The sequence below is a fragment of the Pieris brassicae genome, chromosome 9, assembly GCF_905147105.1.
Source record: "Pieris brassicae chromosome 9, ilPieBrab1.1, whole genome shotgun sequence".
NCBI classification, from domain to species: domain Eukaryota; kingdom Metazoa; phylum Arthropoda; class Insecta; order Lepidoptera; family Pieridae; genus Pieris; species Pieris brassicae.
In genome coordinates, this window is record NC_059673.1 from 17665012 (window position 1) to 17679380 (window position 14369).

At 36.5% G+C, this 14369-nt stretch overlaps 1 protein-coding gene across 2 annotated transcripts in view; it reads left to right on the plus strand.

Annotated features, from left to right (window-relative positions):
• LOC123714623 (glutamate synthase [NADH]) overlaps positions 1–14369 on the plus strand; it is a 73258-nt gene that overhangs the window by 26413 nt on the left and 32476 nt on the right. Inside the window, exons 4-13 of one of the 2 annotated variants that reach the window (XM_045668974.1) lie at positions 2285–2454; positions 3733–3818; positions 4055–4177; positions 4288–4397; positions 5187–5284; positions 6296–6547; positions 7709–7830; positions 9566–9688; positions 11905–12065; positions 12763–12891. In XM_045668974.1, the coding sequence (XP_045524930.1) occupies positions 2285–2454; positions 3733–3818; positions 4055–4177; positions 4288–4397; positions 5187–5284; positions 6296–6547; positions 7709–7830; positions 9566–9688; positions 11905–12065; positions 12763–12891 (1374 nt within the window). Of the gene's footprint in view, positions 1–2284; positions 2455–3732; positions 3819–3935; positions 3980–4054; positions 4178–4287; positions 4398–5186; positions 5285–6295; positions 6548–7708; positions 7831–9565; positions 9689–11904; positions 12066–12762; positions 12892–14369 lie in introns of those variants that run through there. The other variant, XM_045668976.1, reaches the window with a different exon arrangement.

Here is a 14369-nt window from a genome sequence, read left to right on the forward strand (position 1 = left end):
AGTGTTTCTGTGTTTGTTTCGTAATCATTTTTTATTTATTTTGGGCAAGTTGCATCCTGTGCATGATGTCGGCTTTTGGAGTCTGTTTCCTTCACTGCAAGTGTTAACGCGCAACCTAGTCCAAGCATAATGGAATGTACGACGAGAGAGCCGATTGTTCAAATCACTAGGCACAATAAAAAAATATTCTAATTAAAGTTTTAGAGGTTAAAATTACATAAGTAATCTGATATCTGGTAACAAAACAGACACGCGAGAGGAAGTCTGATAATACAATCTTTATTTTTCCCGTTTCTTATTATTCTATATAGACGATAACATATACATATATAACAGAAAAAACACTGTAGGAACAAACTCTAACTAGGTTCATTTGGGTAAATATAATAAATATGCATTGATGTTAAACGGTTTTCAGTAACACGTAATATTTTAAGTGTTGTCAAATAAATTCAATTTGTTAAAAACCAATGTTATATTATTATAGTTTAAATTGAAAATAATTTGGTAATGTTTAACGAAAGGGTAATTTGAGTTATATACTTTTATTAATTTATAAAAGTCCACTATAACATATTAAATGCATTTTACAGTTATTATAAGTTATTCATTCTAAATATATCACAATTATGGTGAACATAATTTCTCCAAAAAATATTACGATGCCAATTTTACTATTGATAGTATTTTTTGCTTAACAATGAGGATTAGGTACCAGATATACCAAGATTTGGATAAGTAGAGTTTGTGTTAAATTCGCGAAGAATTCGAATCAGAGATGCCTGAACTCCTTAAACTCCTCTTAACATAATATGTCGATTGACAAAGCGTATCATTTTCCTAATGTTTCGCTGTTTCCTGTAAATCACTCTGATAAGTTTGTCTGAATTCATCATTTAATTTCTTTTTTATATAATAGATGGCGTTGTGTATGTACGAAACGCGATAACATAACGACGTCCCAATTCGAATTTGAAATTAATGTTAATATTCCGGACACGACCCCATCGGCTGCGCGCAGCGGGTAGAGACTGAGTCTCCCCACGCGCCTGCAGCCCTCACCAAGGGCTATATAACCGCCCCCGTACCGCCCTGTATCAGCAGGGCGCGAACATATACACCACTTGAAGGGGGCATACGCCCCCCTCGCGAGGGAGGGTGCAACAATAACTACGAGAATTTAATGTTAATACCGGCCGAGGTCCTCAGCCCCACTGTGAACAACTTCCAATCCAAAAGATTCCATTAAAAATAAAGAATGTATACCATGCTACATGCCGGTCAATCTGAACAGCTCGAGCAGAGCTGTATAGGCTCTTGAGGGCAAGCTTGAAAAGCGAGATTCAATTTTAATAAAAAATACATATTGAAGTAGTTTTCGATATAGTTAATAAGAGTCCCTAATTGATTGATTTGTCATTCCGTAAGTTTGGTTGTTTTGATTCATGTTATTTTCAACTTTACTTTGTAATGTTTTGGCCCAATTGCATTATTTTTCACCGCACTAGTTTTGAGCTGCCCCTCTATCTAGAACTCCTACGTATGATAATATTAGCACAGGCACGTTAGTCAATACCTAAGTGTCGTCACATGCGCGCGCACACTACTCCTTTGACCTTTAAACTCCTGACTGGAGCAGAGAATATTGATCGTACAGTGTATTAATAAATACTTGTGAATTGATGAATGTCCTGTATTTTGCCGGTCGAGCAACAGACAGGATTGACCAGAAATATAATCTAAATTATCTACTTATACTTAAAGCAAAGGTTCTTCATACATTACGATTTACATAATAATTGTATGCCGCGACATCTAGCGTAGATGTTGACAATTATTTTTTAATGCGTATATTAAGCACATGGAACAGTGTTGGCCTAGTGGCTTTAGCGTGCGACTCTCATCCTTGAGGTCGTAGGTTCGATCCCCGGCTTTGCCCAATGGATTTTCTTTCTGTGTGCGCATTTAACATTGAAGAAAAACGTCGTGAGGATGGAGGAGGAGGAACCGGCCTTAGACGCAATAGTCGACGGCTTGTATCCGGCACAGGAGGCAGATCACCTACTTACATGTCTATTAGATTGACAAATGACAATGAAACATATTCAGTAACCTGAGGCCCAGACCTTAAAAGGTTGTAGCGCCACTGGTTTATTAAATATTGATAGGTTCAGGATCTTTTAGTTGTCTGAGCACATTCCTTAACAAACATTTTTTTTTTTAATTTTTGTATGATACAATCACCTATAATGAAAATATTTAAAATTTTCCTTTCTCTTTTCAGAGACTCGCACCAAATAGATCTGCCCCCTTTCGGGAAGTACGCAACTGGCATATTCTTTCTGGACAAACTCCATCACCAGAACATTGAAGCCAAGTTCTTGATTCTGGCTGAGAGTATTGGCCTTAAAGTCCTCTGTTGGAGGACTGTTCCAACCAACAATTCTACCATTGGTAAGAAATTTTCTATTACATTTGTTTATTAATCAATTAAAATAGTTTATGACTTTATTAAAATAAATGTTTAATTCATAGTTGCGGTAAGGATCCTCTTCATCCTTCATGACTTTTAATAATTAAATATATAAAGTTTATCTAAGTTAATTTACTGTTCTGTTACAAAAACTGATATTTCGTTTGAGGCTTGATTCTCCTATTCTAGCAACGATAAAACTATGTTATATTAAAAATACATTTCTGGGCTTTGGAATTACCAATCGACAAGCATCCTGATATCAACTGAGATCTCAATTGTTACGCAATCTCATGGTTGCGACATCAGCGCTACTGAGAACTACAATGAACTTGCATACAAAAACGTTGGCATGGATCAATCTATTCTTATTGAAAGTTTCCCTAGAAGATGTAGGGCAAATCTATAATATATAGAACGTTATAAACTATTTGGAACTTTGTTTTGTACCACAGAACTAGGAGAGTCAATGAACTCTACTTTCTGTAATTGTAACGATGAAGATGGTCCTTCGAAAAGTCATTTGTAACAATGTCGATCTTGTTCGTATCATCATTTTGTCTCGCTTCCATACGGGCAGTTGCGATATTGTTTCGCTACTCATTGCAGGTCGTACACGTAGTATTGGGTCGTAAAAAGCGGCCGAGCCGGTCATACGATGCTTGACCACACGGTTTGTTCAATTTAACACTGTATGTGCTACTATTGAAGCTAAAACCATTCTGTTCTCATATTTTTCTCGATATTAATGTTATGAATATTCTATGTAATGTATCCAGAGATGTTTCGATTCAAGTATGGGAATAGATTAACTTATAGTATCAGTTGCCAAATCGAATTCATTATAGTAAGAAAACAATTTCTTTACCAGATTAAAGATATTTGTATTATTATAAAATTATAATTATTTACATAATTTTAAATTTAAAATTTTCCGACGTTTCGCGTGCTTAACAGCGTGCGTGGTCACGGTGACAAACCATAGAATACAAATAGCTTTAATCCGGTTAAAAAATTGTTTTCTATCAATGTGTAAAAGCTATGTTAACCAAACACTTCACTATATTATTTAGTTTTTATTAGAATATTATAAAAGTAATATTCCGATTGTGTAAATTGATTTTTGTTTTCACACAACCTAATATGAGATATGTGTGATCAATACTAGTTAAATTCATATAGTAAAATTTTGTAGTTAGAGGTATAGCAATTGGCTCTAGAGGACAGTTAAGTAATTGCCAATTTTAACTAACTTTCAGGTCAAGTGGCTCGTAACTCGGAGCCATATATGCGTCAAGTGTTTGTAACTGGCGATATTGACGACGAACAGCATCTAGCACGTCAGGTAAGAGATACCGGTACCGATTAGACTGTACGAGTATGAACTTGCAACGCCGTGTGCGATTTCAAACTCTACATCTATAATAATGAGGACGACGAACTCTTGAAGGATTTCTTTCAGATCGCGCGCCGGCCGCTGCTGAGTCGAGACTCGCCGATGCAAACGTAATTTAATACACCCTTATTGCCCTTTCGTGGACCTTGTTTGGATCGTTTCTCGATTGTATGTTATGTTCGCAGGTGTTCGTGTTACGAAAACGTGCGTCGCACGAGCTCGTCTTGCCCGGAGCTCGGTTCTATATTTGCAGTCTGTCCTTGAAAACCGTCGTCTATAAAGGATTGCTGACTTCCAACCAATTATGGGTAACACATATTTATATATTTAAATGTTATAAATAGTTTAGTTATGTTGATTCAGGGTAAAGTTCGATTTTCTACTTACAGTTAACAAAACAATGTATTATGTGTTCCAGGAATACTTCAAAGATCTGTCGAACCCCGCGTTCACGACGTACCTGGCGCTGGTGCATACAAGATTCTCCACCAACACCTTCCCAAGCTGGGAGAGAGCACATCCTTTAAGGTAATACTAAAGGCAACTAATGAATTATGTGTCATTGTAGTAGTAACTATGTATCTTTTTATTTTTGATTTTTAATGTATCATATTTTTAATTTAGTTTGGTTTTTTTTTGTTCCTGTTTAGTTTTGTCTTAATAACTGTGTACAACATGTATTTTTGCACTTGCCTATCTTATGTAATTTAATTTTTGTTCATTACTCACAGTGGCCGCCAGTTTCCCTCTTTTTGGTTTAATTATGTTGAATTTTTTTTATATTGTTATGTAGTACATGGGGGGGGGGGGGTATGCACCACGCATTTTCCCATTTAATAAATAATAAAAATAACATAGAATATCGTTGTTCGTTTGGGGTTTGAATTTAACACTATGAGCTTATAACGTAAAGATTTCATCTAATAACAATCGAATGACTTTTAGTAGTCAATATTTAAGTTCTTTTCCTTCATCTCTTTCTCTACTTCAAAGTGACGTCGTATGATAACTTTAGTATAGATACCGGCAAACATCTTGAACAAATTTCCTTGCCTGCGTAGAAGCGATTTTTAGGTACCACTGTGAGGAGTTGGGAGGTGTGTGCAGGTGGTGGTGATCGATCGCGTGATTGGTCCATCAGTTGACGTTTGTGTGCGCTATATACGATGCCCAAACCCCCCCCCCCCCCCCCTAGTTTAATGCTCAAGAAGTTTGCCGGTATCTGTATTATATGGTTAAAATTATAAGCTTAAACAAAATTCCCCATAGTAAGGAGTTCTTTGGAATGGATGAATTCTCATTTAAAATACTTTTCAGGGTTCTAGCTCACAATGGAGAGATAAATACGTTGCGAGGTAACGTGAACTTGATGAAGGCCCGCGAGGGTGTGATGAAAAGCAACAAATTTGGAGAAGGTATGTATTTAATTCACACTATATGCGAATTAGAGCATACAAATAATAATAAAATTATTCATAATAGAAATATGGTTGTAATACAATTGATCTGATGTGGTACAAGGTGTTTACAACATTTTTTTTAAGCAAAAGAAGTCTTAGGCTTTTGTTTGATAATATGTAATACTATGTGTTTGAAAGTTTGAGAGAGTTGAGCTGTTTCTGTGTTAGTTTTTTGAACCTCTTTGGAGCCACTGCAGATACGAAATCCAAATCTGCTAGCATAATTATTATGCGTTTTGTAATGTTTGACTATTTCAGAATCCATATATCAGGAGATCAATCTTATGTACCCACGGCTAGAAATGTATAGCTGTGTTAAATTAGTATGGAAATACAAAATATATTTTTCTCATTCAATCAATTTATGGCCCTATAATAAGACCTACGTAATAATAATAATCTAATTGAAGTGAAACCTCTTTATCATAGTTGGAAATAAATTTACCGTCACATTTTGCGGTTACGCGTCACATTTGCCGTTACGGGCCATCTTTTTGTTGTCCTCATCACGGTTGATTCGAAGAGATTCGAAGCCATTAATAACAAAAATATATAATAACGATAACAATGATAGTAATAAATCTATTACAATTAATGAAATTCTGTAATAATCTTAGTAGTAATAAGGTAAAATGATATAATTTTATTATTTGTATTCATGTCTGATAATAAAAGCCTATTGTTAAACCTTATCTAATTTAACTTTATTTAACCAATTTCTGTAAAGTTGGATAAATCAGATAAAATTTTCGAAAATAAATTCATAAAGTTTCACTTCTTACATGTGTACACTCACACATTTTTTATGGGCTTATTTCGATTGTTAGTAATTATGATACGTCGAGCTTTTTAAGTAGAATAACAGTCCATTGGTGGTACAGCCAGGATTTGAACTGGAACTTACCGATGAGAATCACACGAATTTCTACTTCCCCCTGTTATACTCTCTCTTGTTCTTAATTATAGACCTGAAGAAACTCTACCCGGTAGTGGAACCAAATCTATCGGATTCCGGTTCGGCTGACTGCGTTTTGGAGTTCTTACTCCACGCCGGGAACAGATCTCTCCCCGAAGCCGTCATGACCATGGTGCCGGAGGCATGGCACAATGACCAGACCATGGACAAAGAGAAGAGAGACTACTACATGTGGGCTTCTTGTGCCATGGAACCCTGGGACGGGCCAGCTCTGATTTCCTTCACTGATGGACGGTACATAGGTAAGTTATTAGTAAATATTTTTATTAACTTTATAAAACCTTATGGTGTATACCAGCATTAATTCCATACGACTTATAGTCTTCAAGAAGAAAAGAGTGAATCCACTCAAAGGCTGGCAACACACTTGGCGTAGCAGGTGTGGATATCTGTAACGCCATGTGTGTCACCTTTGTACAGTAAATTGTTTGAACATAGTAGTTTCTTCTAAAAAAAATATCAGTCTTGCTCTACTGGTGTTCCGATGGTATACAGTCATAAAAGTAAATGGAAAAGAAAAAAGGAAGAAAATCTACTTTAAACTGGATAACTGTCCAAAAGTCTTTTAGGATCTCTGCCGTAAAGTATATGGAAAACGCTCCCCGATCCCAGCTTTTCTTTTTATTTATGTATACTTCGCTATACAAAAACATCCAGATAAAAAAGCAGGTTAGATAAGTTATTGGGCCTTATCGGTAACAAGCGACCTCTTCCAGGCCAGCTTTCTAAAGTCATATACATAAACACCTTTTTCCCATATCCTTCCCTTTTCTTGTTATTCATGCCTTTTAAGATTAGTTTTATTTTATTTTATTGTGGTTTTGTAATGATTGCGTAACTAAAATCTTCTAGAAGTTTATTTTAGTTATGGACTTTCACTTTATCATTGTATATCTATATCCTTACTAGGCTCGCCTGGATCAGATCACTTGTTAGCGGCCCCGTTGCATCCCTAAAAATTATTTTACTTGTTTTTATTATTATTTAAAGTTTTGGTGTATTTGAAGCGACTTTACATGACCATGATCTTGGTATATATACCATGACCATTCGCACTCGAGTTATAACTCGGCTTGACGTCCTTTACATGGCCATGGTCTTGGTATATATACCATGACCATTCTCACTCGAGTTGTAACTCGGCTTGACGTCCTTTACATGGCCATGGTCTTGGTAGATATACCATGACCATTCCCACTCGAGTTGTAACTCGGCTTGACGTCCTTTACATGGCCATGGTCTTGGTAGATATACCATGACCATTCTCACTCCAGTTATAACTCGGCTTGACGTCCTTTACATGGTCTTTACATTGCTGTTAATGTAATTAAGATTTTTCATGATGAATTCGCGTATTAACTGTTTAAGGAAATTTTCCAACTATACTTTGAATTGTCTTCCAGGTGCCATACTTGATAGGAACGGTCTACGTCCATCTCGATTCTACGTCACCAATGAGAACATCCTCGTCATGGCGTCTGAAGTCGGCGTGTACGATGTTGATCCGGAGAAAGTTATTCTAAAGGTAATAGAAAATTTTAAAAGATTTAATATTATTCTCATGTCTTTTTTCCGCAGTACACACCTCTCTCGCTTCATCCACTTTCATGACATTCACTTTGCTCCTCGGTTATGTATTTCATTTATATAGAAACGCTTGCAAACACTCGGCACACTGATACATTGGTACAAGAAAAATAAAAACAAACACGGAGTGATGAAAAACAATTGAATCATAAAAACTAAAGGAAAATTATTTTCATAATGTTAAGGGAGCAAGTGTGGATCCAGAGCTAGCCCGTTTATCAATCTGGATATCCGTTAATTATATCCGTTACACCCTCTAAATAGAGGGAGGTACACGAAATTTAAATCTGGTTAAAAGTTTGGGACAATTCTTAAAAATCTTAAACTCGACGATTATTATATATTATTGTTACCAGCCGCGGTTGCCTTGTAAATGCACGATACACTTCTCGTTCTCTCGTTCTACATGGCCAGGACCTAAGCCTTCCCTATCGTATATTGGTACATTATACGATAGGGAAACACACATACACGGCTTACATGGCCGAATCACTCTCTACGCTGATGACACCTGCTTATTTTAGTTTGCTTTAAATATCCAGAGTAATATTGCTCAAGCTCAATTAGATCTAAATGCTCTATCTTTGGTTTCAACAGTCTTAACCATTTATATCTCAAAAACATCTTATGTAATATTCAGGACAATAAATAAAATAATTCCTATCTTTCAACCGCTGAAAGTTCAAAACGTTGAAATCACTAACAAAAATGGTAGAAATATCTGGATCTTAGAATAGATACATATTTAAAGTTGAACTTTCATATATCACACTTATAGGCAGATTTGGTCAATATCAAAATGTATTCCGTAATTCGTACGTCATTTAATTTATGTGGCTACAGCATGCAAAAAAATAATTTCAAACTTACAAACACTACAAAATAAATTAATAAAAGCACTATTTAGATACAATTTTTTAACACAGACTAATAAAATTTACCAAAATTATGACGATTAAACAACTGTATGTTTACAGCATTTGTATCTTAATTTAAAAAAAAAATTGTAAATGGCTCTCTCCATAGTGACTTATCATTTAAAAAGATCAATTATTTGAAGATTAGATAGATATTAAGTATGCAGTTATTTAGTCAGTAACCGTCTAAAGTTCTCAATATTGGCGTGTTTGACAGATTCAAGGGGGCATTAAAAATGCATGTCAAAGTGACTGTAGTGAACTAAAATTGGCTCGTATATACATAATATTAATTAAAGTAATGAGAAAAAAGTTCTTTAAACATTACATCCTCTATTAACACTCACCTATGTCACTATTATTTATCCTATCACGCAATGTTACACACATACATACCGCTCCAATTTCCACGGCAGACGTTAATACATAAAGCCATTTTTTTTTCTTTATATACAGTTATAGTTTTGTAGATATTTTGCCTTTATAATAATACATAAAGCCATTTTTTTTTCTTTATATACAGTTATAGTTTTGTAGATATTTTGCCTATATAATATATTCATAATTTTATTATAGGTATGCTGGACATTGATACATAAATAAAAATAAATTATAGTAGCCGGCAAAGAATAACATCTAATTGTAAATCTAGACCAACCTCCTATTTAACTAAAACGAAAATTTCATAAAAAAGATGTTAACAATTATAAAACAGTACATAATTAATATAAATATGTTTTACACAACTTGTTTCAGAGTCGCCTAAAACCAGGGCGTATGTTGCTTGTTGATACCGAGGACAAACGAATCATTCAAGACGTCGAACTCAAGAGGAACATTGCCCAAAGCAGACCACATTCGCAATGGATTCAAGAACAGGTATGTTTTTGTTTTGAAAATTAAAATAGTATAAATAAATTGGTATTTTTATATAGCAACAGGGCTATAAATTATTTCCATATGTTTATTTATTTATTCCACATCATTTTTCTATCTTAACAGTTACTACTAATTCAATAGAACGACCAAATAATACCCACACCTATTATCTTACATTAAAAATATTAAAAATATATATTTATAGGCCTAACTCTTATAACGAACAATATAGGAAGCAAAATATTTTTTGTTAATTTTTCGTATTGCTCGCGTGAGTTATATGTAGTGCGGCTTGCACATGTATAGTCATTGCAAATAACGTAAGAAACTATTCAGTAGACGAAACGTCTTTGTTAACGGGATACGGGAGATAGAGATAGATAGTTTTTTGTACTTGGGCAAATGCTTACTCTTCGCTTCGTGAGGGTGAGTTACGTAGGATCCGCTATTGTGCATACCCACTAAATCCTCAAGGCGCCACAAACAACCTAGGCGGGAAGCTATAACAACCATGTCCGCTTTCAAACATATAGCGCGACACGATGATTACGTACGCCTTGTTTGTGCAGATTGACACAGCATATCCTTCACAGACTCGGTCGTTTCTACCTTTTGTAGTATCCCTTCTTTTGAACGCATGGACCCCTGCGCGCCCCGCTTGGGCACTTTTTGGGTGGCGAGATATTCAGCGGTTCGCGTATATACGGGGACGGGGTTGTTTCATGCAGACAGTAGGCCAACTAAAAATCCCGTCTTGATTCTTTATAGTATCCACTATTTGTTAAGTCAGATTATAAAACGGTTAATAGTACCGTTACCATGGCAACGATGTTTGTCTATAACAACGAAGTTTAGTCTATATTTACTCAGGGGAATAGTTTTGGTACGAGCCTTATTAGTAGTGTGTCTATATTAAGTTTAAAATGTTTCATGCGACCATTTTTGGAATAGATGGTGAGTTAAATGTCTGAAAATGTATTTCAAACTACTAAATCTCTGACAATGATGGCTATAATAATAATAATAATCTTTATTTCTTCTCTCACATATACATACATAGCAGGTTATTATGATTAAACTAAGATGATAACATTTGGAAGTGTATGTGAGAGACTGGTCTCTGTAACAGGAGACCTGAGTGACAGATAGCCAGCCTCTCCACCACCGGACCGGAACACGTACAATCAGGTCATTGTCATAAGATACAATAGAAGAAAATAAGCAAGTGCTAAAGGAAAAAAAAAATGGAAACGGAGTCGTAAAAATAAATTTGGTGTGTGTTGTGTCTGTGTGTGTGCGCGCGTGTGTGTGTGTGTGTGTGCGCGTGCGTGTGTGTGTATGTGTGGGCGAGTGGGTGTGTTACAGAGTAACAGTTATTAAATCTTCTGTTTCATCATAACTCAACGTCTTCAGCCAATTAGTAACCATTTTTTTACATTCATATTTCGATAGTGGGTAAATGTTAATTTTTTCATTTAATTTATTATACAGGTAACAACCTAGGAAACCAAAGAATCTTTGCGAGAAAGAAGTTGTCCATCGCGTAATACGACAGCAAACTTTATGTTTAATCCGCTTGTTTATATTTAATTCGGGGTCGTAACTAGTTTTATAATGTTGTTTTAAAACTATATAGTAAACTATAGTAGTTTTTTTAGAATCGTGCAATAGAAGTTGTATATATCGACAAAAGTGTGACCATTTATTTTTGACCCCAATTAAGTAAATATGAATACTGTATATAATGTAACCTTTAATGTAATTAATTACGATAAACTACTCTCGCTAATTAGTAGCTTCAGAGTGCGACTCTCATCCCTGATGTCGCAGGTTCGATCCCCGGCTGAGCACCAATGGATTTTCTTTTTAAATGCACATTGAACTCACTCGAATTGTAAAGGAAATCATTGTGAGAAAACCGGCTTGCCTTAGAGCCAAAAAGTTGACGGCGTGTGTCAGGCACAGGAGGCTGATCACCTACTTGTCTATTAAGATTGACAAATGATCATGAAAGATACAAAAATCTGAGGCCCAGACCTAAAAGGGTAGTAGCTCCATTGGTACTGTCAAAGTACGCTCGGAAATTTACCGGCGTGGAGGTTATGATGAAGATTACTGTTCAATGACGGTTCTCTGGCCACAGACTCTAGCAATAATATGGAACTGGCAATTTTGTCGTCTTTAACAAATATTTGTCATTTGAATTTAAATTCCAGATGTCCATGGAAGATATCCACAAATCGATACCACGGCAGAACGGTTCTCTTAACGGAGGTACCACGGAACCTATATCTGGTCTTTCCGATATGAGACTCGGTCTTTTCGGATACACCATCGAATCGATTAATATGCTGCTTCTGCCAATGATACAGAACAAGTAAGTGTTCTTTCATCGTATTAAATGAGAACTGCTTTATCCGAGTCCAAAAAACGAGATTATGTGTGACTTGTATATGATATGTGAACTATTTAGGCTGCCAAGCATATAACTACAATTTTAAATTAACTTATTGTTTCGATAACAAATATAACATAAAGGAGTTAACACAAGTGCATCCAATAACAAGGCACCAAACGCACTGACGCACGTACTCAGTACCTACGTACACGCTCGCATACGCGCGAAAATGCAAAACCAGTTTTTTGTACTTATGTAAGTAACGGTAAAAAGATGTCGATATAAATAAATTACATGGATATGCTATACATATATGCTAATTTCACTAAAAATATTACTTTACAAAGTTTCATCAAGATCAGTTCAATAGTTCTTGAGATTGTCTTTTGTTAACATAGCTTTTACACATTAAGAAAACGCTTTTAAGACGGATTGAAGCTATGTATTATTATTATAAACTTATAGTTGTACGTAATATGTTCGTCACTGTGACCACGCATGCTGTAAAGAACGCGAAACGTCGGAAAAAATTAAATTTAAAATTATGTGAATAATTATAAGTTTATTATAATAATACATAGCTTCAATCCGTTCAAAAAGTTCTTCAGATATTCAGGCCCCTCTGGACTGACACTTTCTGGTATTTGAAGTCGGTTTAATTTGTGATAACTTTTAGGAAAGAAGCACTCGGAAGTATGGGCAATGACGCCCCACTGGCTTGCCTTTCTCAATTCCAGCCTCTGCCATACGAATACTTCAAACAGCTATTCGCACAAGTAACGAACCCGCCCATCGACCCTTTCAGGTAAATTATTTTATTAAGTATTTTCTCATCTATGTTGTCACACGTCATGTTTATCATTAATTTAGGTTAAAATATTTCCTACAAACTCAAAATAACTTTATTCATATATAAACAATTACACTTATGAACGTCAATAGAAAAGATGATTGATTTTTCCCTTTATCCGATTGTCCTCAGAAAAGTTATTTAAAAGGACGAAAATGTTTTTTTTTTAATATATAGAAAACATTATTTCAACCACTAATACAGCTTGTCCATAACACCAATATAAGTTTTTGTCCAGTACAAAAATACAGCTTCAACTTGGCCACCGTAAAATAACGACCGTTAGTTAACGGCAACGCTTTTCTAGGAAACCATAGCTTAATCATTCAAAGCAAAGGTACGGTACGGGAACACGAGGCACTTGTCGGGCTCTGTTGTGTTGCCATTTCTCGGGCTGTTGTTGATGAGTGCCGGAACAAACTTGTGTCTAAAGTCGAAACTCTTTTACGTGGAGTCTCGGACTGGGGTAGACTAAATCTAGTCCAATTTAACCCCAAGAAGACACAAGTATGCGCGTTTTCCGCTAAAAACCCTCCCTTTGTCGCTACTCCCCTCTTTGAAGGCACTCTCCTTAAAGCCTCAGCTAACATCGGAATATTGGGCGTTGACATATCGAATAACGTCCAGTTTCGCGGTCTTTTGGAAGGGGAGGCTAAATTAGCCTCCAAAAAGCTTGGTGTGCTCAGCAAGGCGAGACGGTACTTCATTCCGGGCCACCGCTTGCAACTCTATAAAGCGCAAATTCGGCCCCACATGGAATACTGTTCTCACCTCTGGGCGGGAGCTCCCCAGTACCAGCTCCTTCCACTAGACCGTATTCAACGAAGAGCGGTTCGAATCGTCGACGACCAATCACTTTCCGTGCGGCTTGATCCCTTGGCGTTGCGTAGAGATGTTGGGTACCCTCTGCATCTTCTACCGCATTTATCATGGGGAGTGTTCAGAAGAGTTGTTCGGTCTAATACCCGCAGCTGAGTTTCAGTATCGGACGTCAAGGCAAAATACAAAATACCATCCGTATCACCTCGACGTCCGTCGTTCCACAACTGAGCGTTTTCTAAGGCAGTTTTTGCTGCGCACCACCACTTAGGCAACCAGCTGCCCACTGAAGTATTTCCGAACCAATTCGACTTAGGGTCCTTCAAGAAAAGAGCGTACCAATTCTTGAAAGGCCGGCAACGCACTTGCGAGCCTTCTGGCAATGTGAGTGTCCATGGGCGGCGGTATCGCCTATCCTACCTATCCAATTCCATTTGCGTCGCTTGATCTGCTGGCTGATCGGGTTTTCTTGACAGCGCTCCCAAAGTTGCTCGTTAGAGATCTTTTCAGACCAGTAGATGCCCAGAATACGGCGAAGACAGCTGTTAACGAAGACTTCGAGTCGGTACGAGACGTCTTTGGTGACCTGCCACGTTTCACACCCATAGAGCAGC